Raw genomic sequence first — 26,625 nt, forward strand, 5'->3', positions numbered from 1 at the left:
CAAGATCCTGCAGACACTCTTTCCTGGAAGAGTTATCATGGATTATCTGGTCATTGACAAATTGTTGTTTGTCAGAGCTTGTCGTGCACAAATTGTTTGTTGCATATCTAGCATTACAACAGTGGGTCTGAGCGTGCTACAAGACATGTTTGATTTGGTTAGATTTATTGTTGTCCCATGTTCCTAAGTGCAGTGTAAAGGTTTGCCAAGAGTACAGGCAGATCATAGCAAACAAGGACATACAGATTATCGGATACTTAGGCAGAGCAAGGCATACAAGATATATAAAGCAAGATCAGCATTAGCCAGATTATTTGAAATTAGACGCACCATGTGGGTGTGAAAGACACTCACAAAGAAATGCAGATCTTTCTTTCTGTTGAGACTTTCTTCAACACTTGAGGCAAACGGGAGTGGGGGTGGGGGTGGTAGAGAGATTTGGGAAAAGGATGGATAAATGTAATTAGAGTTGCTCACTCAAATGGAAGTATGAGCTATCCCCCGGTTTATCTTCTATTTTCTAACCCTACAACCTCTCGATAAGACTGCATTGTTAGAATGAACTGCCTGTGCACCTCTAGCTTCATTGCTATACTGGCCACACCTTCTGCCAACTGGACTCTGAGATTTAAAATTCCTAAATCTCTCCACATCTTGGAGACCTGTCTCTCAACAGCCACTTGAATGTATTTCATGCCTTTAATGAAAAAAATCCACCCTTGGCATAAGCATTATGAATAAAAAATTGGACGCTGGGCTGCGGAGAACAGTATGAAGGCAGATGCCTGAAAGCTTGGTCAAAGATGTAGGTTTTAAAGAGGTGCTTGAAAGGAGAAAAGAGGGAGAGAAGAAATTAAACAAATGGAGGAAATTCTAGAACTTACAGCATGGCCAGTGAAGACATAGCTGCCAATGATGAAACAGCTAAAATTGGAGATGTCTGAATTTGAGGAGCGCTGATATCACAGAAGGATGTGGTGTTGGAGGAGATTGCAGACATTGGAAGATATGGGGCCATGGAGAACCTTGAGAACAAGTATTGAAGTTTTAAAATTCAAAGGATTGCTTCACCAGGAAGGGTGAACAGTCCTCCCTTTCAGATTCTACTTAGAGTCATAGAGATGTACAGCATAGAAACAGACCCTTCCATCCAACCCCATTCATGCCGACCAGATATCCCAACCCAATCTAGTCCCACCTGCCAACACCCGGCCCATATCCCTCCAAACCCTTCCTATTCATATACCCATCCAGATGCCTTTTAAATGTTGCAATTGTACCAGCCTCCACCACTTCCTCTGGTAGCTCATTCCATACATATACCATGCTCTGTGGAAAAAAGTTGCCCCTTAAGGTCTCTTTTGTATCTTTCCCCTCTCACTCTAAACCTATGCCCTCTAATTTTGGACTCCCCGACCCCAGGGAAAAGACCATGGCTATTTACCCTATCCATGCTTCTCATGATTTTATAAACCTCTATAAGGTCACCCCTCAGCCTCAGACGCTCCAGGGAAAACAGCCCCAGCCTGGTCAGCCTCTTCCTATAGCTCAAATCCTCTAATCCTGGCAATATCCTTGTAAATTTTTTCTGAACCCTTTCAAGTTTCAAAAAATCTTTCCGATTGGAAGGAGACCAGAATTGCATGAAATATTCCAAAAGTGGCCTAACCAATGTCCTGTACAGCCGCAACACAACCTCCCAACTCCTGTACTCAATGATCTGACTAATAAAGGAAAGCATACCAAATGCCTTCTTCACTATCCTATCTACCTGCGACTCTACTTTCAAGGAACTATGAACCTGCATTCCAAGGTCTCTTTGTTCAGCAACACTCCCTAGGACCTTACCATTAAGTGTATATGTCCTGCTAAGATTTCCTTTCCCAAAATGCAGCACTTTGTACAGTATGTATCTAAATTAAACTCCATCTGCCACTCCTCAGCCCATTGGCCCATCTGATCAAGATCCCTTTGTAATCTGAGGTAACCTTCTTCGCTGTCCACTACACCTCCAGTTTTGGTGTCATCTGCAAACTTACTAATTATACATCTTATGCTCGCATCCAAATCATTTATATAAATGATGAAGAGTAGTGACCCAGCACCGATCCTTGTGGCACTCCACTGGTCACAGGCCTCCAGTCTGAAAAACAACCCTCCACCCCCACCCTCAGTCTTCTACCTTTCAGCCAGTTCTGTATCCAAATGGCAAGTTGTCCCTGTATTCCATGAGATCTAACCTTGCTAACCATGGGGAACTTTGTCAAACGCCTTACTGAAGTCCATATAAATTATGTTTACTGCTCTGCCCTCATCAATCCTCTTTGTTACTGCTTCAAAAAACTAATCAAGTTTGTGAGGCATGATTTCCCACACAAAGCCATGTTGACTATCCCTAATCAGTCCTTGCCTTTCCAAATACAAGTATATCCTGTCCCTCAGGATTCCCTCCAACAACTTACCCACCACCGACATCAGGCTCACTGGTCTATAGTTCCCAGGCTTGTCCTTTCCACCCTTCTTAAATAGTGGCACCACGTTAGCCAACCTCACCTGTGACTATCAATGATACAAGTATCTCAGCAAGAGGCCCAGCAATCACTTCCCTAGCTTCCTACAGAGTTCTAGGGTACACCCGATCAGATCCTGGGGATTTCTCCACTTTTATGTATTTCAAGAAATCCAGGACTTCCTCCTCTGTAATATGGACATTTTTGAAGAAGTCACCATATATTTCCCTACGTTCTGTATCTTCCATGTCCTTTCCAACTTAAACCCAGCAACTTCCTAGTCGCTTGTCCTAACACTTCCCTCAGTGTCAATGTTTGAGTGCACCTTGGAATGTATTAACAGTGCTGAAGGTGCAGTATTGTTCCATATATATCTATGGTAACAGCCTGCTGTCTCTTATTGTTGAAGTTCACAGGGAAAGATGACCATTTGAGTGAGGTACGGCAGGCAACTGATGACAGTGGAACCTATGTATTTCCACTAAGATGCAATAGCTCGAAGAGAGGGAATAACAGACTTTGCACAGTAAATATCAAATCTTGTAAGTGCCACTTCGAAGTGTTTTTACTGGTCTCCTACTCTGCCACTGGCAGGTCAGTGATTTATTGAGAATAAGTTGTCAATTCCTGTTGCAGTAGCAATGTGAATTATTTATAAGCCTGTAACACAATATTTTACCTCTAGGTTAATTTCTATAGATAATTATTCCATCACGCTCCATCTCGTTCACAGTTAAGCTTCTCCATCTAAACATTTTTTTTTGTTTGGAACCCACAGGAGAAGGGGAACCAAGGTCAAGTTGAAAGTGATTGTCGGTCCCATGCATCTTGATAAATGTTTTAAACCTTTACGTGATTTCTCTGTTCTTTTTGCTCGGTTTTCATTCCTTGCCAGCTGCTCCTGGGCTATTGATCTTGGCAAACTTCACGTTACTTTGCTGCCACTGTCTCCCATTTGTTCTTCTCTGAACCATCTTCACTCTCGGAGTGATGGGCATATAGTCATGGACTGCAGCAGTTCAAGAAGGCATCTCACCCCCACCTTCTCAACGGGCAACTAGGGACAGGCCAATAAATGCTGGCCCAGCCAGTGACGCCTATGAGTGAATAAACAAAAAAATTCTGAACAAGCCGAGCATTTATCGCCCTCCCTATCTACACCTGAAAAACTCACAGTGAGCCACTTTTTTGAAATGCTGTGCTCCACCTACTAAGGATGCTCCTATGATGCTGTTCAGTAGAGAGTTTCAGGATTTTGATCTAGCGGCAGTAAAGGAACAGCCAAGTGAAGGTGGTGACTCAGTTGGATGGGAACTTGGAGAAGATCACATTCCCCATGAACCTGTTGGAATTTTGGTTGGTGGAGATTGTGGGATTGGACAGCACTCGAGAAGAAACTCTGCTGTGGACAGCACACACTGCAGCTACATTGCGCCAACAATGGAGGAGTTGGATGGTACACAAATATGAGAGCAGCAAGTCAAGAAACCCCATCAAGATGCAGCTTCTATTAGAACCTTTCTTTAGGACATTGACATTTTTCTTTCAATGTAATTTAAGGCACTGCCTCATGAGGACATTCCCATTTAATAATAATACAGATAGGGGGCCCAGCACTGAAATAGAAACTGCTAGAAATCCAACTTCTATTGGTCTTATCAAAGGGACTTCTGTAACATCCAATTCATTTTATACAGTTTTTTTTGCAATTCCAGGAATCTGGACAGAATGTCTTTGGGGATGTTATGATGTTGCATGTTATACAATTGTAGAATCTTTTGGTACGGGGTGGTGGGGGGGCACTGTCCTGTCTCTGTGAAAGCACTGAGTCCCATTTCATCACTATTTCCACATAACACTGAAACTTTTCAATAATGTATGCAATTCTCTGTAAAAATAGTATTGAATCTGCCTCCATCAGCCTTTCAAGCAACACACACCAGATCCTAACAACACATAACTCTTATGAACCACTTCTATGATTAATGTATTTCTGAGAACTCAAGTTGCACCTTGCTAAAATTGGTTTATTTGAAAGACAGTGAATGTATGGACCTTTTTTAATAAGGTCACTACAAAAGCATTTTGAACTTTAAAAAACTTCTTTAAAAAAACCTACATGAAGTGATATGTCTCAATTAACCTGCTTGAACTTTATGGAAGTCACATGTCTGAGCTTATGGCTGTCAAGAGTTGTGGTGACATGATATTGTTCGGAGTTCAGTTGGTGTGAAGACTGCTGAGTGATGTGACCCAACCCATCCTATCTATTTTGAAGAATCTCATGAGAATCCAGAGTGAGAACTGAGAGAAATCAGAAGGCAAATCAATTGAAAACTGCAACCGTGTCTACTTGCTGTCTGAATAGAGTAACCAGTTGCAATCTGAGCGGCTACTACTTCTAACCATGCGCCTGAATATATCAGGAGACCTCGCCCACCTCCATTCCCGAGAAGCTTCTGGAAGATCTCAACTCATTTTGTCTTTGGTTCTCTCGCTAAATCTGCAGTCACTTGTTGCTGACCATTCTGAAAGTAGAACAACTATTCCCTTAAAAACCGTAATAATTTTAAACCCTCCCACTAATTACACTTTGCTTTGCCTTAGCTGAACAATCCCAGATTCTATAGACTCTCCATGTAAGTGAAGTGTCTCATTCCCAGGAATTCAGAAATGACTGCTTAAAGTTGCAATCATTAGGTGCTGGATAAAGAGCAGCTTTTGGTTTGCTTCATATGTACTCTTCTTGTTAACCTTCACGATGTACTCGACTTTGAGCTGCTAGTTCTAATTCTGGCTTCTTAATGATAGATGAGGTGGATTTCTAAAAGAAAAAGGTCAAATTATTTTCTCCTCTGGTGAAGAAATCTAGGATTGGAGTCCCATAGATGTGAAAATTGATTCTTTTCGGGGCTTAATCACTTGGCTTTAAAACCAACTTCGCATCAATAGCTTGTGTCTATTCATTTCGAGGACTGGAGCCAAGGAGTAAGCTCTCTCTCTCTCTCTCACACACACACACACACACACACTCAAAACTGTCTCCTGTTTCATTCATACACACAGATTTGTGAATCAACGCACAGACCAACTGTTTAAAATGAGTGAAGGCCAGTGATAGGGCAGTCTATTTTTGCTGGCGGGTGAATCCAGAGCAAGGAAAGTATAACCCGAAAGTTACAGTGAGTCACACAGGTGGGATGGCATGGGGTACGATGGGATGGGGTGTTAGATTAGATTACTTACAGTGTGGAAACAGGCCCACACCACCCCGCCGAAGCGTAACCCACCCATACCCCTACATCTACATTTACCTCTTACCTAACACTATGGGCAATTTAGCATGGCCAATTCACCTGGCCTGCACATCTTTGGACTGTGGGAGGAAACCGGAGCACCCGGAGGAAACCCACGCAGACACGGGGAGAACGTGCAAACTCCACACAGTCAGTCGCCTGAGGCGGGAATTGAACCCGGGTCTCAGGCGCTGTGAGGCAGCAGTGCTAATCACTGTGCCACCGTGCCGCCCACGGTGATATGTTGTGATATGTCAGGAATTAGGAGCAAACCTGAACTGAACACAAAAACTGCTGGAGATCACAACTGGTCAGGCAGCATCCATGAAGACAAAACAAGCTAGCGTTTCAAGTCTGGATGACTCTTCATCAGAGCTGCAGTGAAGTGTGGAGGGGGCAGTGTTTATAGAATAGTGAGCTGGGGAGGGGTGGTGGTGGGATGTTGGAATTCTTTCCAGTCTGGCAGTTAGACACACCATTGTACTGCTATTCCCACATTCTGATAATTTAATTTGATTTATCAACATCTTTTCTCCCCCATCACTCCAAAGCCACCCCCACCCTCACTGTTGCATAAATGTTGCTCCCTCCACACTTCACTTCAGCTCTGACAAACAGGCATCTAGATGCGAAACGTTAGCTTGCTCTCTCTCCATTGATCCTGCTTGACCTGCTGTGATCTCCAGCATTTTTTGTTTTCAGACATATTGAGAAGTTTTTCATCACCCAAAGAACAATGGAAATGTAGAACTCAAGGCCCCCGCTGAAGAGAAGGAAGATTCAGACAGAGTGCATTGAGGAACTGGTAACACACCGAAACCTTCTGAATGAGACAATGTATATATGAAACTCATAAATTTTGCAATTAGACTGTGACAGCTCAGATTGCAACACGCCTACTGGAAGAAACGTATTTTATTTGTATTTTCCATAATGTCCAATATGGAAAGCCCTTCAAGATTTAAAAAAATTTAACCTATTTTTCTAATCAACCTGTTCAGAAATGTAATGATACACCTCCGGAGCAGATGGGACTTGAACCTGGGCGTCGCAGTCCAAGGATAGGGACACTACACTGTGGCACAAGAGGGCCCCATAATTTTTTTTATTTAATCCGTTTTTCTAATCAACCTGCTCACAGGCGTCAATACACTCCTGTAAAGTAGGTGTGACTTCAACCCAGGCCACCTGGTGCAGGGGTAAAGATACTACCACTGTGCGGGCCGAATGGACATCACTTTTCTTTGGAAAAAAAAACTGAGGCTGAAGATCAATTTTAGATTGAGATCCAACGGACCATAAGACAAAGAAGCAGAAGATGGCCATTCGGTCCATCGATTCTACTCTCCTATTCAACGTGATTTTACCTCATAATCCGGAATTCCACTTTCCTGTCCTTTCCCCATGACTCTTGATTGCCTTACAGATTAAAAATCTATCTACTTCAGTCTTGAATATTCTCAGTTAGCCAACCTCTATAGCCTTTGTGGTAAAGAATGGCCTCTTCATCTTCATCGTAAATAGGCTTATACTGAGACTGTGCCTTCTGCCAAGACTCTCCCACAAGGAGAAGCAACCTTTCCACATCTACCTTGTCAAATTCTCTAAAGGTCTTGTACCTTCAATAAAGTTGCCTTTCACTCTTGTAAACTCCAATGAGTATGGGCCCATATGAGTATGGGCTCATAAGACAGTCCCTCCATATCCAGGAGCAACCCAGTGAACCTTGAGCCTTCAGTATCAGTATACCTTTCCTTGGTCTGCCTTGTATAGTTTTATAGGTTTATTTGGAAGCACTGATCTATGTCTTATGGCCCTGCTCTACAGCTACTGATGAAGGGGCAGCACTCTGAAAGCTAGTGCTTCCAAATAAACCTGTTGGATTATAACCTGGTGTTGTATGATTTTTAACTTTGTTCACCCCAGTCCAACACCGGCTCCTCCACATCTTGTATAGTTTTGGCAAGACCTCCCGAAGTTTATGTTCCATTCTCTTTGAAATAAGGGCCAACATTCCATTTGTCTTCCAGACAGACAAGTGGTGATAGACAAAGTCATGAAAGGTCATTAACTCTGTTTTTCTCTCCACAGATGCTGCCTGATGCGCTGCACATTTGTAACACACTTATTTCGCTTTCTAGACATTGCTCACTGTGAAATTCATCTGTGGGCGAGACACTGCACAATCTTTGTGAACCTGAACATTAATTTCAGCAACTGTATATCACATTCACCACTCCCAGACAGCAGTGACAGTTCTGCATTTACCATTTACACCTTCCCTGGATCCATCTGTTGTTCCTTTAACCATTCCGTCACCACTCTCTTTTACAAACATACAAACAAGGAAGATGAGGCAGCCACTCAGCCCTTCAAGCCTGCTTCTCCATTCAATAGGATCATGGCTGATCCGATTTTAACCTCAACCCTACGTTCCTGTGTACCCCTGAAAATCCTTCATTCCCTTGGTACTCAAGAATCTCCTTGCCTGTACCTTAAAAATATTTTAGGTCAGGCAGCATCAAAGGAGAAGGAGAATCGACGTTTCGGGCATAAGCCCTTCTTCAGGAATGAAGAAGGGCTTATGCCCGAAACGTCGATTCTCCTTCTCCTTTGATGCTGCCTGACCTGCTGCGCTTTTCCAGCAACACATTTTTAAGCTCTGATCCCCAGCATCTGCAGTCCTCACTTTCTCCTTAAAAATATTTAAAGATTCTGTATCCACTGTCTTTTGAGGAAGGAAATTCCAAAGACACACAGCCCTTGAGAGATAAAATGTTCCCCTATCTCTGACTTAAATGGGCACTCTCTTATTTTCTGGACGTAAGTTTGCTCTCTTATTTTTAAATGATGACCCCTTAATTCTAGACTCTCCCACAAGAGGAAACATCTTTTCTGCATCTACCTGGTCAAGGACCCTCAGGATCTTTTATGGTTAAATCAAGTCACCTCTGACTGTTCTAAACATCAGAGGATACAGACCTAGCTTTTCCTCTTAAGGCAATCCACTCATTCCAGGGCACTATCGTTACTTTTCAGTATCTTTAATCTCTTGCCCTTTATCTTGCATCAGATTCCTTGTTCTTCCTCTCCCCTTTACCTGCGACAAAGCTGTAAATCTCTGATTTGTGAAGCTCTGGCAAAAGCCAGTTGCTCTTGCCCACCCTCCCAAGGTGTCTATGTAAACTCACGTTCATTCTGGTCCATCTAGTCAGAGTCCTGAACAACATGATGCACAGCAATAAATGGTTTGGGTTGAGGGTGTGGGACAAAGAGGTTAAAGTAATGTGCATCATTTGGAGTAAGGAGCAGTCACACAGTGGGTAGTTAGGATCTGCGGATCTGCAATGCACTGCCTGGAAGTGTGGAGGCAGGTTCAACTGAAACATTCAAGATGGGTACTGGAAGATTATTTGGGTGAAAGTAATGTGCAAGGCTACGGGGGAAGAAACAGGAGATTGGTACCAGGTAATGACCCTCATATAATGGCTGGTGCAGGTATGATGGGCCAAATGGCCTCTTTCTGTATCCTAATGCTTCTGGGTTGAAGCTAAGAGGCAACAGCACTGATTCCTTTCAGTTGGTCTTAATCCTTTGGAAAGTTCACACATACACTAACTCACAAAGATTACAGGTTACAACGGGTTACGTGACTTCCTGTGAGCACGTACACCATTTTCTGCTTTTGTGTTGGATTTTTGGAGGTGGCTCTCCCAAAGCACTGTCATTCGCTAAAGTAAATATTATCTCATTCATGCCTTTGTGAACAGCCAGGGAAGATGACCGATGGTCACATGAACCAAACATAGTCACGAGTCAGCACTTTTAAAGCTGGGGGAAGGGCTTGGGTATGAAAGACAGGCAAAATAAAACTGCATTGTATTATGTGCTTATAAGCCAATGACTGCCGCATTAACTGCCTGTAGAATCCATATACACTAACTCACTGTAGCCTTATTAGTTCTCTCAACTCTCGCACTGCATTCTCAGGAATGTTTCAGAACAGGCAGAAGAGGATGGGTTGAGTAAGATCTCTCACCAGGCTACATGCTCATTGAACTCTAAATAATATCTAAACAACAATTCCTGACAGCCATAAACTCAGACATGTGACTTCCAGTAAACATGTCCAGCAGGTCAAAACAGGTGATCTCCAAAACTTTGTATTTAATAAAGTAAGCTTTCAGTAGCCTCTAAAGAACTAAAACCCATACCTTTTCAGACTTTCAAATTAACTAATTTTTGCAATCTTTCAAACTTGCATAGGTGCTTTCATAGAGATAGGACATGGGCTGAATGGGCTTCTTTGATACTGTAAGATTCCATGATTGTTTAATCTGTAAAGTACTAACTCTCCTCAGTGCATTTTGTTCATATCTCCAGTATCCTGGTCAAAATCTATTCCTTTCTCTGACCTTTATCATGTTTCTGTTTGTGGGAGTTTACTTTGCTCAAGTTGATTGCCGTGATTCATCTAACAAGGACTGTAAATATATACCTTGTGGCTGTGAAAGCCTCTGGAAAGTGCAAAGGATGTTAGAGATGCTACAGTACATCACATGGATGAGCATAGAAAGTCATAACATTCAACGTTATGGGCCTAGTGTTGGAAAGTGGGACTAGTGTAGATTTAGAATAGTTTTTGTCAGTGTAAACTTGATGGACCGAACGGCCTTTCTGTACTGTATGATTCAATGATAAATGCATATTTATCATTGAAGGAAACCACACATTGTATTTTTAAAAATTAGATTAGATTCCCTACAGCGTGGTTACAGGCCCTTTGGCCCAACTAGTCCACACCGACCCTCTGAAGAGTAACCCACCCAGACCCATTTCCCTCTGACTAATGCACCTAACACTATGGGCAAATTAGCATGGCCAATTTACCTGTCTTACACATCTTTGGACTGCGGAAGAAAACCAGAGCACCCAGAGGAAACCCACGCAGACACAGAGAGAATGTGCAAACTCCTGACAGAGAGTCACCCGAGGCTGGAATCGAAGCTGGCACCCTGAGGCAGCAGTGCTAACCACTGAACCACTATGCCAGTGATATTTAACAACATTAAAAGGATGATATTTAACAACTTTTGAATTCTGTCAAGGATACAAGATTGCTCAGCTCAATATGTATCTCAGCTCACTGCCATTGTTGCCTATATTGTCAAATATCTCACCCCCCCTAAGTGGCTCAATGCTGTGGTTGCAGTGACTTGCAGAATGCAGCATATCCACACAAGCAGAATTGTTCTGGAAACTTCCATCTAGCAGTGTGACAGAAGATCTTCACAGATTATTGATTGGGAGAGAGGAAAAACAAAAAGAGAATCATTCACCTGATATTTCTGGGACTCATCTCATGCTGGAAAGATGAAAATGTGACCTTATTGTAATGAAGGGAGGGAAACTGTTACTCTGAAGTGAAGCTCATTAGTAGCGCTTTAAAAATGAAGTGTAAACATTCAAATTAAATTTAATATCTATTGACAGAGCCACATGCAGATGTATTGTGGAGATGGTCAATCTGCGGTAATGCCATTTTTTCAACGGGTGAGTCTATTTACATCAGTGTTGATGTTAGCCGCCTTTACTGTTGAAATGTTTCCTAACATAAATGGTCATGGATGGACTTATTAGTCAAAACACAGTGCAATCATTGCAGTTTTTGACTTAATCATTCAGTCAGGGGATAAGATTAGCATTTATTCCCCTTGAGAAGGTGGTGCTGAGCTGTAGTTCAGGTGATGGTAGTCCTAAAGGGCTAGTATATTTTTTACACTTGCTAGGTATTTCAGAGAGTAGGAACAGGAGTAAAGCCATACAGCCCATTGAGTCATTGAGTCATAGAGATGTACAGCCTGGAAACAGACCCTTCAGTCCAACCCATCCATACTGACCAGATATCCCAACCCAATCTAGTCCCACCTGCCAGCACCCGGCCCATATCCCTCCAAACCCTTCCTATTCATATACCCATCCAAATGCCTCTTAAATGTTGCAATTGCACCAGCTTCCACCACATCCTCTGGCAGCTCATTCCATACACGAACCACCCTCTGAGTGAAAAGGTTGCCCCTTGGGTCTCTTTTATATCTTTCCCCTCTCACCCTAAATTTATGCCCTCTAGTTCTGGACTCTCCACTCCCAGGAAAAAGACTTTGTCTATTTATCCTATTCATGCCCCTCATAATTTTGCAAACCTCTATAAGGTCACCCCTCAGCCTCCGACGCTCCAGGGAAAACAGCCCCAGCCTGTTCAGCCTCTCCCTGTAGCTCAGATTCTCCAACCCTGGCACATCCTTGTAAATCTTTTCTAAATCCTTTCAAGTTTCACAATATCTTGCCGATAGGAAGGAGACCAGAATTGCACGCAATATTCCAACAGTGGCCTAACCAATGTCCTGTACAGCCGCAACATGACCTCCCAACTCCTGTACTCAATACTCTGACCAATAAAGGAAAGCATACCAAATGCTGCCTTCACTATCCTATCTACCTGCGACTCCACTCAAGGAGCTATGAACCTGCACTCCAAGGTCTCTTTGTTCAGCAACACTTCCTAGGCCCTTACCATTAAGTGTATAAGTCCTGCTAAGATTTGCTTTCCCAAAATGCAGCACCTTGCATTTATCTGAATTAAACTCCATCTGCCCACTTCTCAGCCCATTGGCCCATCTGGAGTCTGTCCACAGTGCAATACGATCGTGGCTAATTAAACACAGCTATGCCTTTCACCCAGCCCATCCCTTTAACTATGTATGCCATTGGGCATCAGAAATCTATCAATTGGTACCTTAAACATACTTAAAGACTGAGTTTATACAGCCCTCAGGATTGAGGATTTGAAAGATTCTAAATCCTCTGAGATAAAAACTGACTCCTCATTGTGGATTTAAATGGCATCCATCTTATTATTAAATTGTACCCCCTGGTTCTAGTCTTCCCAGCCAGAGGAACCCTCTTACCCTGTCTGTCACTTTAAGTATTTTGTAACTCTCAAATGCAATCACTTTTCATTCTTCAAATCTCTGGAGAATATCGACCCAGTGTGCCCAATATCTTTTTTCATAGGATAGTCTCACCATCCTGGGAACCAAGACTGGTAAACCTTAATTGAGCTCTCTCTATGGCAATCATATTTTTCCTGAGATAAAGAGACCAAAACTGCATATGATACTCCAGGTGGGGGAATCATGAAACCATAGATGGATACACAAACAAGTAAATATATATCTCCCGAAAGTGAAATATGAAAAATATCCATTATTAATATTTTTGAATCAGTGTGAGATATTAAAGTAAGGAGATTTCTGTCTTTTTAGTACATGTAAGATCCCTGCAAAATTTAGAAGAAGATGAACAATTATTCATCCCTCAACTAACATCAGGAAAATCTATCCGCTCACGATCGTATTTCCATTAAAGGCAGCTTGATCCGTGCAAACTCACTACTGCATTGGAACAATAATGAACAAAGGTCACTGGACTCAAGAGGTTAACTTTACTCCTCTCTCCACAGATGCTGCCAGACCCACTGAGCTTCACCTGCAATTTCTGTTTTGTTTGTTTGAGACCTCCAGCATTCAGAATTCTTTGTTTTGTATACAATTTGTGGTGTTAGGTCACAGATCTGCCATGATATCACTGGATGGCATTATTATTGTTGATGACCAGCCAGACTGGCTCTCTTAGCAAGACCGACCTGCAGCAGCGAAAATATCAAGGTATGCAGGATTGTTTTGCTACTCCAGTTACTTTGCTTGCCAGCAAGCCCACTAGCCAGTAGGGTAACACAGGTTGGGTTTCTAGAGGTGTTGACATTTTATTTATGAACAAAAGTATTATTCAGTGTCTGCAAAGCACTTTGGGAGTTGTTGTGGTCTCAAAAGACACAACAAAAGCACTGTTACCTGTGAGTCAGCAGGCCTGGGTTCAAGTCCCACCTAGTCCAGAGGTGACTCATAAAATTTCTGAACAGGCTGATGAGAAAATATCTAAAAATAATGTCAAGAGTACATCCCTATTTTGTTTGCAAGGTGGGTAGAGTGAAAACATATTAATTAGTCCTGATTCCCTATTTCCACTTAGTACCACAGAGCACTTAGCATCATACACACGCGGGCTCTGAGCACGTGGAGGGCATCGAGAGAGCGCGGGAACGGCTCCAGTTTGTGAATGGGGTCACGATGATGTAATCATCTGACGCCACAGAAGGGTGGAGCAGGGCGTGCGTCACGTGATGGGCGGGGCGTGTCGCTAGGGGGTTGCGGCCCTTAGGAACGGGCCTGGGAAGCCAGAGGGAAGAGGCAGGTAGCCTCAATAAACCTTCATATTTATATGTACTCACATTATATCATTTTAAGTAAAAGGTAAGGCCGTGGTATATGTAGTTTACTGTCGTGCAATGACAATTAACAGGAGTTAAATGCATTTAATGATTTTGTTTTCTCAAAATTGTGCCCAACTCAAGTTTTTCTTAAATATTAAGGCACATGGTGTAGAGTGGATGAATGCAGAATGTATTGCTCTGTTTTGCATGGCTCATACCAGCCAGTGCACATCACTAGACTATTTCAGGCAGGAATATGCATATCCCTCACTTTGTCTCCTCCAGTGGCGAGAGGCAATTTCAAGGGTCAACTCAGTGTTAAAACCTCTAGACTAAAGAGTGAAGGTGGTTTGCTTCACGTCACCTCTCCAAGCAAGGGAGCTGGCTGACAAAGTAACCTGAAGCTGACTAGCAAGAAAATCCAGCACATCTTGATATTTCCACCACTGCAGGTCTCACTGAGATCCAAAAGGATTCATTCCTGATGAAGGGCTTTTGCCTGAAATGTTGATTTTCCTGCTCCTTGGATGCTGCCTGACCTGCTGTGCTTTTCCACCACCACTCTAATCTAGACTCTGATCTCCAGCATCTGCAGTCCTCACTTTTGTTTCACTGAGAGCCAGGCTGGCCGATCAAACAATAGTATTCTTGAAACCCAAGAAAACAGGAAATGATGATATAGCCCATCCAGTGATAAAATAGCTGTGACATAATTCCACATGTGGGCCTTTGATGTCCCCTATTCCTTAACATGTTTTGTTAAACAATGTCTTAGCAATCTCACAGCTAGTATCAACTGCTGCTTATGGAAGAGAGTTTCCAAATTGCTACAAATTGTGTAGAGATGTTTAATTTCATTCCTGAATTAGGAACACAGAGCATATTGAATTTATTGCAGAGGCATTGTTTAGTTTAACATTTGCACTACCCCCAACCAAGTTACAAAGCAAACAATTGAAAATTGAGTGTTTTTTCTTGCTGTTCCAAAGAATTATACAACACAAAATGGTAAGGTCCTGGGGAGTATTGCTGAACAGAGATCTTGGAGTTCAGGTTCATTGTTCCTTGAAAGTGGAGTTACAGGTAGATAGGATGGTGAAGAAGGCATTTGGTATGCTTTTCTTTATTGGTCAGACCATTGAGTACAGGAGTTGGGATGTCATGTTGTAGCTGTACACAACGTTGATTAGGCCACTTTTGGAATTTACATGCAGTTCTTGTCTCCTTCCTGTAGAAAGGATGTTATGAAACTTGAGAGGGTTCAGAAAAGATTTACAAGGATGTTGCCAACGTTGGAGGGTTTGAGCTTTAGGGAGAGGTTGAATAGGCTGGTGCTATTTTCCCTGGAGCGTTAGAGGCTGAGAGGTGACATTATAGAGGTTTATAAAATCATGAGGGGCATGGATAGGGGAAATAGACATGGTCCAGACAAGTTGATCAGAATTGCACGCAATATTCCAACTGTGGCCTAACCAATGTCCTGTACAGCTGCAACATGACCTCCCAACTCCTGTACACAATACTCTGACCAATAAAAGGAAGCATATCAAACACCTTCTTCACTATCCTATCTACATGCGACTCCACTTTCAAGGAGACATGAACTTGCACTCCAAGGTCTCTTTATTCAGCAATACTCCCTAGGACCTTACCATTAAGTGTATAAGTCCTGCTAAGATTTGCTTTCCCAAAATGCAGCACCTTGCATTTATCTGAATTAAACTCCATCTGCCACTTCTCAGCCTATTAGCCCATCTGTTCAAGATCCTGTTGTAATCTGAGGTATCCCTCTTAGCTGTCCACTACATCTCCAATTTTGGTGTCATCTGCAAACTTACTAACTGTACCTCTTATGCTCGCATCCAAATCATTTATGTAAATGTCAAAAAGTAGAGGACCCAGCACCGATCCTTGTGGCACTCCACTGGTAACAGGCTTCCAGTCTGAAAAACAACCCTCCCCCACCACCATCTGTCTTCTACCTTTGAGCCAGCTGTGTATCTAAATGGCTAGTTCAACCTGTATTCTGCTAATCAGTTTCCCACGGAGAACCTTGTCGAACGCCTTACTGAAATCCATATAGTTCACATCTACTGCTCTGCCCTCATCAATCCTCTTTGTTACTTCTTCAAATAACTCAATCAAGTTTGTGAGACATGATTTCCCACGCACAAAGCCATGTTGACTATCCCTAATCAGTCCAGCTGAAGGCCAAAAGTAAAATTCTATGGATGCTGAAAATTTGCAGAAAATGCTGGAAAGTGTTGTTTAGGACAGAGGAATTAAGTTATCATTTTAGATGAATTGACATTTCATCAGGACTGAAGTTTGGAAATATATGATTTGGGCAAAGCATCAAATGGTGATTATGAACCCTCAAGGATCTGCAGCTTGCAAGAGAGCAGAAAATTCAATGAAAAACATATGCAATCAATACAGACTATAGTTTTAAATATGATGCAAGCTCTTAAAACCCTGCTTATTGTTGTAGATCAGGATGGCTGACAAGGATTATGATAGCGCTGAGCAAAAGATGGGGAATGTCAGTGAAAGCACACTGCTAACTAGTGGCATCAGGAAGAATCTCTACACAGAGGCGGATTTAAGGTGAGGTGTTGCTATTCTGTCTTAAGCGGGAGAACGAACAAACTGATCTACAATGTTGTTGTTCCAAAGGTGCTGGAACATTTGCTTTTTGTAGTTGTTTTGATGCTTTGTGGGCCACATTGCCTACATTTTCTGCTTGAGTTACAACTGGGAGAATCTGATGGACTTCCTGCTGTTTACACAAAGGCATGCCCATGTATAGGAATGCACACTGTTCAGTGTAGCTATGAGTGACAGAGGGGCATTTTAACATTTATCTCAAACAATCAATCTGAGATTGACAAATTGCTTATTGAGCTCCAAGTTAAAACATTTACAGCTATAAAAAATATATACTTTAGATGGCAGCACAGAGGCAGTGAATTTGCAGCTGTAAATTATTTCTTAATTCCAGTTTTTGTGGAGCTTTTTAAGAGGATTGGGAATGAAAATTTAGTAAAGATTGGAGTATTTGCCGAGCACAAAATACCTGGTAATTATCTGATATTTAACATAAAAAAGCAGTTATGCATTGGTATGAAATCTTATAGGAGGAGTACTTACTTGTAAGAACTGATCAGGTTTTATTAAAAGGTGTAATGAAAAAGGTGTAAGAAAATGATACATGCCAGATACAAGTCCTGCTGTCATATTGTACACTGGTGTTACATTGGCAAAGTTCAAACTTTGAGTACAGCTAATGCTTAAATCTGTAAACTCTTAGCATTTTTTAACATATGTCACACATTCTCCTTATTTGGGCTTCACCATTCTCTAGTGCATATTGAGATTAGCGAGCTAATTCTGATTTGAGCTGTTAGACCCAGAATGCTTTATCTGCTGGACTTTGACTCATGGACTTCAGCTGAGAGCAGGACAGAAGTAAAATTTGAAATAGAAACTGAAAATGTTGGCAGTGGTTGTTTAGGACAGAACTGACATTTCAGCATACCCTCCTGCAATTTTTGCATGTCTATCTACTGTCTCACAAACACACTTAGTGATTTATTTTGCTTGACTTGCTTTGCATGAAGCCACAGGAGGTTCACTCGTATTGATTCAAAATAATCTAAACATAAGTCTGATGCAATGCTAAAAAGCCATAAGTTAAATTAAAATGTATATGTAACGTCTTACAGCTGTTCCTCAATGTTAAGTGCACAAATTAATTATTTTTGAAATTGTACTTTTTAGAGTAGAAACTGCTGATTTTTCTGTTGGCTGATAATAGAGAACACAGTGTTCCAGGGAATATGTGTAAATCCTTAGTTAATTGACTCAGTACATTAACATAGAACATTACAGCGCAGTAGAGGGCCTTCGGCCTTCGATGTTGCGCCGACCTGTCAAACCAATCTGAAGCCCATCTAACCTACACTATTTCATGTATGTCCATATGCTTGTCCAATGACAACTTAAATGTACTTAAAGTTGGCGAATCTACTACCGTTGCAGGCAAAGCATTCCATACCCTTACTACTCTGAGTAAAGAAACTACCTCTGACATCTGTCCTGTATCTATCACCCCTCAATTTAAAGCTATGCCCCCTTGTGCTCACCGTCACCATACTTGAAAAAAGGCGCTCTCTCTGTCGTCTGCAAATTTACTAACCCACCCTTCTATGCCCTCATCCAGGTCGTTTATAAAAATGACGAACAGCTGTGGACCCAACACCGACCCTTGCGGTACACCACTGGTAACTGGACTCCAGGATGAACATTTCCCATCAACCACCACCCTCTGTCTTCTTTCAGCAAGCCAATTACTGATCTAAACTGTGATATCTCCCACAATCCCATTCTTCCGCATTTTGTACAATAGCCTACTGTGGGGAACCTTATCGAACACCTTGCTGAAATCCATATACACCACATCAACCGGTTTACTCTCATCTACCTGTTTGGTCACCTTCTCAAAGAACTCGATAAGGTTTGTGAGGCACGACCTACCCTTCACAAAACCGTGCTGACTATCCCTAATCAAGATACTTGTGAAATGCTTTCAGTTAATGTACACTTCACCATCATGCAACTACATAACTTCAAACTCGTCATGAACAATTATTTTTATTAATGAAAAAAACTGTCTCCTTTCCAGAGGATGCCTGTCCTACTCAATCCCAAATTTGGCTTTCTCCCACCTCTTCAACCTTTGCTCCATTCTGTCTATATGTTCCCTCTTTGTGTTGAAACCCTAATCCATGTCTCCATCACATCTTGATAGCACTTTTTAACACTAGTCGAACTGCTGTCCTTGCTCCAATCCTCCAGTTCGTTCAAAATTTCATAGCTCACCATTAAAGAGAATTAGAAATATCTGACATGGAAGGAAGCCATTCTGCCCATCAGGTCCACAATGGCTGACAAGAATATATCCTGATGAATGGAGGTGATAACCTTGTATTTGAGATGAAGTTAGACAAGTTCATGAAGGAGAAGGGAAATTAGAAATGTAGATAGAAAAAGAGTTGGAAAAGGCTAATATGGAGCATAAAAACTAGCATGCACCCACTGGGCTGAATGGCCTATATGCAAATTCAATGTGAGCTGTATTTCCACAACCCAAGCCACAATTCCAGCAGGGGAAACTTCTTCCTCTCTAATCCTGAAGCCTTAAAGTTGCTGGCTTGCTGTCAGCAAGTGGCTTGTGCTAAATCACACACTATAATAACCTGCAATCTTGATGTATGATTCAGACTCGCATTTAGCTGGGAACAATCAAGTTTCAATCATCTCGGAAAGGTCTTCTTACCAGGAAACATATTCTAGCTTGGGAAACAGAGTGACTCTGAGAATCTATTTAAGATTGTTAGCAATGATGATCTTTTGCAGTTCCACATGCCAGATTGTGCATGCAGTGTATTAGCCTGAGCTTGGCAACACAATCATTTATGAAACACTGCCTTTTACACTGGGTTTATGAGGAGAATTGACATGAATGGAAGATGCTTAATAATGGAACAGTCACATTGGGTTGAATTTCCATAATCTTCCCCTCTGTCCGTGGTTCTTGACCGCTAATGTTTGCATCCTCTGATAGTAACACATTGATAGAATATTCTTGGTTACCATATCAAGCTAGTTAAATAGGTTGGACTTTGTGTTTGCCTGACAGAGTCATAGAGACATACAGCATGGAAACAGACACTTCAGTTCAACTTATCTATGTTGACCAGATATCCTAAATTAATCTTGTCCCATTTGCCAGTATTTGGCCCATATTCCTCTAAATCCTTCCCGTTCATATACACATCCAGATGTCTTTTAAATGTTGTAATTGTATCTGCCTCCTCGTCTTCCTCTGGCAGCTCATTCCATATACACACCACCCTCTGCATGAAAACGTTGCCCCTTAGGTCCCTTTTAAATCATTCCCCTCTCACCTTATTCCATCCAATTTTGGACTCCCCTTGACTATTTACCCTATCGATGCCCCTTATGATTTTATAAACCTCTATAATGTCACCCCTCAGCCTTTGATGCTCCAGGGAAAACAGTCCCGGCCTGTTCAGTCTCTCCCTGTATTTCTAACCCCAGCAACGTCCTTTCAATTCACAGCATCGTTCTGATAGTAGGGAAACTAGAATTCAATGCAGTGCTGATTCAATCCTTGAAGTCCAAAGCAAGTTCTCCTTTATTTGGTGCACACCGTTTAATTTACTGCCTTTGTACTTCCGAAACCTTTCTCCCTGATTCTTATGGAGAGCTTGCAGGCTTACTTGAAAACATCTTTGGAACAATATCTAAAAATTACTCACCTGATGTACCCTTATACAATTCTGATAGCTCATTCCTTTCTCTAAAAGGGATAGATGGTCCAGGCATAACGTAGCTATGCAATACTTACATTTATTTTAATAACACTTTATCTATAGATATCATACTCACCAGCTTATGATTTTATTTTATTGTTGTTGTACTTTTTCTCCTGTAACAGAGCAGAATCCTGTAGTTTAGTTGATGAAAGAACAGCAAACTCAGATTTTGAGGATTCCACGATTGATTTCAGTAACAAGCCCCAAAACTGTTTTGTGGCATCAGATTCAAGCATCGACACCCTGTGTGAGCGAACAAAACAGCTGGTTAACGAAATAAACAAAAGTAGGATAAAGGACCACAAGTTGATGAGCAGCTTTAAAGACACTCTTATTTTGAAGGTATTTGTACTTTTCTGAAGCCAAGAGCTGTAATTTATGCAAGGACTCGTTTTATGTGAAGAGTGCTATGTGTTTGAAATGAGGCAATTTCACAGCCCTTTGCTCTTTATGAAATTCTGTAGCTCCTGTGAAGAACAGCCTAGATGACTCATTAACTGTTTCTTGTGTGTATTGTGTACAGCAAAGGTTGTAGTGTGAATGAAGGAAGTTTCATGCAAGATCATTTACCTAGCTATGGGACTGTGGTTAGGAGTTGTTGAATTCCAGGTTGATGCTAAGTTGCTAATCTTAGTCGCTGCAATTGGCCTCGATGTTCCTAGCTGAGGCAGGGGAATAATCAGCCATGTCTACCCCAGATCACCTGCAAGCTCTTCATAACAATCAGGGAGAAAGGTTTTGGAATTATAAAGGCAGCAAATTAAACTGTGTGCACCAAATAAAGGAGAACTTGCTTTGGATTTCAAGGATTGCATCAACACTGCATTCAATTCTAGTCTCCCTGCTATAGGAAAGATATGAAATTGAAAGGCTTCTGAAACAATGTTGCCAGGGTTAGAGATATATGATTAGATTACTTTTTAGATTAGATTACTTACAGTGTGGAAACAGGCCCTTCAGCCCAACAAGTCCACACCGACCCGCCGAAGCGCAACCCACCCATACCCCTACATTTACCCCTTACCTAACACTACGGGCAATTTAGTGTGGCCAATTCACCTGACCTACACATCTTTGGACTGTGGGAGGAAACCGGAGCACCCAGAGGAAACCCACACAGACACAGGGATATAGGGAGAGGCTGAACTGGCTGGGGCTTTTTCCCTTTTTGGGGGGCTCATAAGCAATTGTTGATGAAAACTGGACTGGCATTAGTCATCATGACATCCACTCACTCACTGTCCAGACTTGCACATGAAGATTGCCGTACTGGCGAGGATAAGCTGGCCAAGGATACTTAACGGTTTGACGGTGGATAGGCAATGGCAGACATTTAAAGAACATATGGATGAACTTCAACAATTGTATGTCCCTGTCTGGTGTAAGAATGAAACAGGGAAGGGGGTCTTCCATGGCTAACAAGTGAAATCAGGAATAGTTTTAAAGTCAAAGAGGAGGCATATACATTGGTCAGAAAATGCAGCAAACCCGAGGACTGGGAGAAATTTAAAATTCAGCTGAAGGGGACAAAGGGTTTAATTCAGAAAGGGAAAATAGAATATTAAATTAAGCTTGCGAAACATAAAAGCTGACTGCAAAAGCTTCTATAGATATGTGAAGAGAAAAAGACTGGTGAAGACAAATATTGGTCTCTTGCAGTTAGAATCAGGTAAATTCATAATGGACAACCAAAAGTTGGCAGAACAGTTGAACAAAACTTTGGATCGGTGTTCACTAAGGTGGTCACAAATGACCTTCTGGAAATGCTAGGGGACAGAGTGCAATCCATGAAGGAAGAACTGAAGGAAATCCTTATTAGTCAGGAAATGGTATTCGAGAAATTGATGGGATTAAAACCCCAGGGCCTGATACTCTGCATCCCATAATACTTAAGGAAATGGTCCTAGAAATAGTGGATGCATTGGTGATCATTCTATAGACTCTGGGAGAGTTCCAAAAGACTGAAGGGTAGCTAATGTAACCCCATTTTTAAAAAAAAGCAGGGATAAAGGAAATGGGGAACTAAAGGCCAGTTAGTCTGACATTGGTGGTGGGGAAAATGCTGGAGTCAATCTTTAAGGATGTAATAACTGAGCATTTGGAACACGGTGACAGAATTGATCCCAGTCAATATGGATTCACTGTAGGGAAATCATACTTGACAAATCTTCTGGAATTTTTTGAGGATGTGGCCAGTAGAGTGCACATGGGTGAATCAGTGGATGTGGTGTATCTGGACTTTAAAAAGCCTTCTAACAAGGTCCAACACAAGAGATTAGTAAGGAAAATTAAAGCTCATGGTATCGGAGGTCATGTATTGATATGGATAGAGAACTGGTTGGCAGACAGGAAGCAGAGAGTTGGAATAAACAGATCCTTTTCAGAGTGGCAGGCAGTGACAAATGGGGCACCGTCAGGTTCGGTGCTGGGACCACAGCTGTTCACAATATACGTTAACGATTTGGACAAAGGAATTGAATGCAGTAGCTCCACGTTTGCAGATGACATTAAGCTGGGTGGTAGTGTGTGCTGTGAGGAGGATGGTAAGAGGGTGCAGGGTGACTTGGACAGACTGGTTGAGTGGGCAGATACTTGACAAATGCTGCATAATGTGGATAAATGTGAGATTATCTACTTTGGTGGCAAAAACAGAAAAGCAGATTATTATCTGAATGGTGACAGTTTAGGAAAAGGTGAGGTGCAATGAGACCTGGGTGTCATGGTGGAACAGTCACTGAAGGTTGGCATCAGGTGCAACAGGTATTGAGGAAAGGGAATGGTATGCTGGCCTTCATAGTGAGAGGATTTGAGTATCAGAGTAGGGATGTCTTGCTGCAGTTAGGCAGGGCCTCGGTGAGGCCACATCTTGAGTGTTGTGTGCGGTTTTGGTCTCCTAGTCTGAGAAGGGACATTCTTGTTACTGAGGGAGTCCAGCGCAGGTTCACCAGACCGATTCCCGGGATGGCAGGACTGACACAAGGAAAGGCTGGATCGACTGGGCTTGTATTTGCTGGAATTTAGAAGAATGAGGGGAAATCACGTAGAAACATGGAAAATCCTGATGGGACTGGATAGGCTAGATACAGGAAAAATGTTCCCGATGTGGGAGATGTCCAGAACTTTGGGGGGGGGGGGGTGCACAGTGTAAGAATGAGGGTAGGCCATTCAAGACTGAGATGAGGAAGAATGTCTTCACTCAGAGAGTTGGGAACCTGTGGAATTCTCTCCCACAGGAAGCAGTTGGGGCCAGTTCATGAGAGATATTCAAGAGGGAGCTGGAAGCGGCCCTTGCAGCTAAAGGGATCAAGGGGAATGGGGGAAAAGAGGGCGGAAATGGGATACTGAGATTGCACGTGCACGATTAGGCATGATCGTATTGAATGGTGATGCAAACTCAAAGGGCCGAATGGCCTACTCCTCCATCTATTTGTAATGTTCGTATGTTTCTGTATGAGTTAGGGATACATGTGGGCTGCAGCAAAACCAGAGCTTTAGCTTTAAAGGGTGACTGGGAGAAAATCAGGGAAAGGATATAACTTATAATTTCTTAAGGTTTCAGAATTCTCGAAGAAGATCGAAGAAGGATTGTTTGAAATCTACAGTAGTGAGAACAAATTGATTGAGGACACACTGCAAGAGCTGTTGAACATCCTCGATAGAGTCAGATGTTTAGAGTCCGAACTTAAACAGACCTGCACTGCCATGGCAACAGTCTACAAGGACATGTGTACTCAACCGGAAGTATAAGTGGTACTTTATTACATAACGGGCTCTAGAGAATAACTATTCACATTTTTTCTTTCCCTTTTCTTTAAAAGTGTTCAGTGTCGTAGGTAGAAAATGCAATTGCTTATAGATTTCTTGGTGGCCAGTTGGCTTTCTATTAAGTAATGGGTTTTTTTTTGCAATCTAGTAAAGTTATGCTTTAGAACACAACCTCTGCAAAACTCCAGGGCTCACCCAATTTTTAACCCATTCAAAACCCATCCACTTGCTTGAGTTAAACTCAGGTCTCCCATTGCCTGAATCTACTACCTTTATTTAATTAGCACTCAGTGTGAAATTGTACTGTAGTTTCTGCTTGGCAGATTTTCTTTTATTAACAATTGTAAAATAAATTGTTTAAGAACTGTTTTGCAGGTTGTTACATTTAAAAACAAAATGGAGGTAGTTGCACTGTTGATATAACACTGTGTGCTGTGGAATAGCTGACATACATTCAAAGCCACAATTCTCTCTCAGCCTGGTTGCAATCTCAACTATGTTGTCAAGGAGTTGGACATAAATGGGTGACAGCTACCACAAATACACACACAGCCATACTCACCTCAGGCTGCAGGCACTGTGGTAAGTTGAAAATTGTAACGGAGGTTACTCGTTTTAAAATATATGCTAATGATTGTAAATTCTGGTGTGTAGCTTGGTTTAAATTAAAGGTGGTTGTATTAGAAATAAACATCTGTGTTTTGCAGTGTTATATAGATCAGCATGACAAAAAGGACTCGTTAATGGACATTCACACACTCAAGTGCTGCTGCTATGACCCTTTTATTGCTGAGAAATCAGTGTGCTGTAATGATTAATGTAATTTGGAACGCACATGATAAAAGAAATATCCCTGATGTTTATGCATCACCAGTGAGTAGCATGACTTCTGGGGATCAGGTAGCCCTCAATCAGCTATTTCCCAGGGGAACAACTCCTGCCAACATTACCAGTTATCCAGAAATGGTTAGCCCTCAAACTCTCAAAAGCAGAAATTAAACAGAGAAGCTTAGCAAGTCTGTTTTCACTCCAGAGATGCTGACAGAGTTAACATTGAGTCAAGCTATCCATCTTCAGAACTGTTGTGAAGGAAGGTCACTGGACTCAGAACATTAACTCTGCTTTCTCTCCGTAGATACTGCTGGACTTGCAGAGTTTCTCCAGCAGTTTTTGTTTCAGAATTTTGGCATCCACAGCTCTTTGTTTTATTATAATGATGAGTGGGTCTCATTGTAAGTGAGATATTTGATACAAATCAAATCATGCAAGACATCTTGGGGATGTCTAAAACAGGAAAACATTAACAAATAGTAATCCCGGCAGACTTTTCTTTCCATTGGCCTTTCCTCTCATTGCCATTTAGTATTGTTATGTTCGCTCACAAGAAAACAGTTTCTGACTGGGTAGCAGATTTGCTGATGCAGCGTCATGGTAATTGTGCATTAATTGTGCAGTTGATGAATCTGCTAATGTCATCCTGTGGCATGTTTTGGTACAACAGAAGCAAACTGATATTGGACAGAATGTTACATAGAACTTGCTTGCTTCAACCCAGATAGTCTTTGTCAGTGTTTATTCTCTGTGCAATCTTCCACACCCCCCCCCCCCAGCCTATTTCACCTCATCTTTTATTAAACTACATGCAGTTAAACAGAAGAGTGTATTAAGAGCAATATCTATGTCAAGTCAAAATTTCCTCATTAGCTACAGCACTCAGGCACTGTTTCAATAGAAAGAGAAGACTTGATCAGGTCACTGGAGTTTTGAAGAAAGAAGTATATCTCAGAAACCTAGAAAACTCTGACTGGACTAAAGAGGATAGACATGGGATATTACCATTGACTGGAGAGTCCTAAACCAGGGGTCTTAGTGTAAAGATACGGGGTTGGTCATTTAGAACTGAGATGAGGAGAAATTGTTTGCACTCAAGAGTGGAATTCTCTGTCTCAGGAAGCAGCTGAAGCCAAAACATTGGATGTTTTCAAGGAGTTAGATATATTTTTACGCTAAAGACATCAAAGGGTAAGGAGTGAAAGCCAGAACAAAGTATTGAGTAGAATGATCAGCTGCAATCATATTGAATGGTGGAGCAGGCTTGAAGGGCTGAATGGCTACTCCTGTTCCTATTTTCTATGTTACTTCATGGGTTACTGATATTATACAAATATTTCCCTGAAAAAAAAACAAGGCTTTCAAATAAACTTATCAGATGGATAACCCATCCTCTTTATAGAGATGCATGCTTATGTTGCTGGTAAGTATTTTCTCTCCAAAATCAATCAGATTCATTATTTATATCAGAAACTTCATCAGAGTGGGTC

At 41.8% G+C, this 26,625-nt stretch overlaps 1 protein-coding gene across 2 annotated transcripts; it reads left to right on the forward strand.

Annotated features, from left to right (window-relative positions):
* Positions 1-11,321: 11,321 nt before the first annotated feature.
* Positions 11,322-24,969, forward strand: syce2 (synaptonemal complex central element protein 2). 2 transcript variants are annotated; one of them, XM_072563992.1, is made up of 4 exons: positions 11,322-11,359; positions 16,630-16,745; positions 20,662-20,881; positions 24,092-24,969. In XM_072563992.1, exons 1-4 carry the CDS (start codon positions 11,342-11,344, stop codon positions 24,284-24,286), a joined length of 549 nt encoding a protein of 182 aa, XP_072420093.1. In that variant the 5' UTR covers positions 11,322-11,341; the 3' UTR covers positions 24,287-24,969. The 2 variants fall into 2 exon arrangements, with proteins under 2 accessions (XP_072420093.1, XP_072420094.1); XM_072563993.1 differs by lacking the exon at positions 11,322-11,359 and adding an exon at positions 14,087-14,178.
* The last annotated feature ends 1,656 nt before the right edge of the window (positions 24,970-26,625 follow it).

This window comes from Chiloscyllium punctatum, chromosome 46 (genome assembly GCF_047496795.1).
Source record: "Chiloscyllium punctatum isolate Juve2018m chromosome 46, sChiPun1.3, whole genome shotgun sequence".
Classification (NCBI taxonomy): Eukaryota; Metazoa; Chordata; class Chondrichthyes; order Orectolobiformes; family Hemiscylliidae; genus Chiloscyllium; species Chiloscyllium punctatum.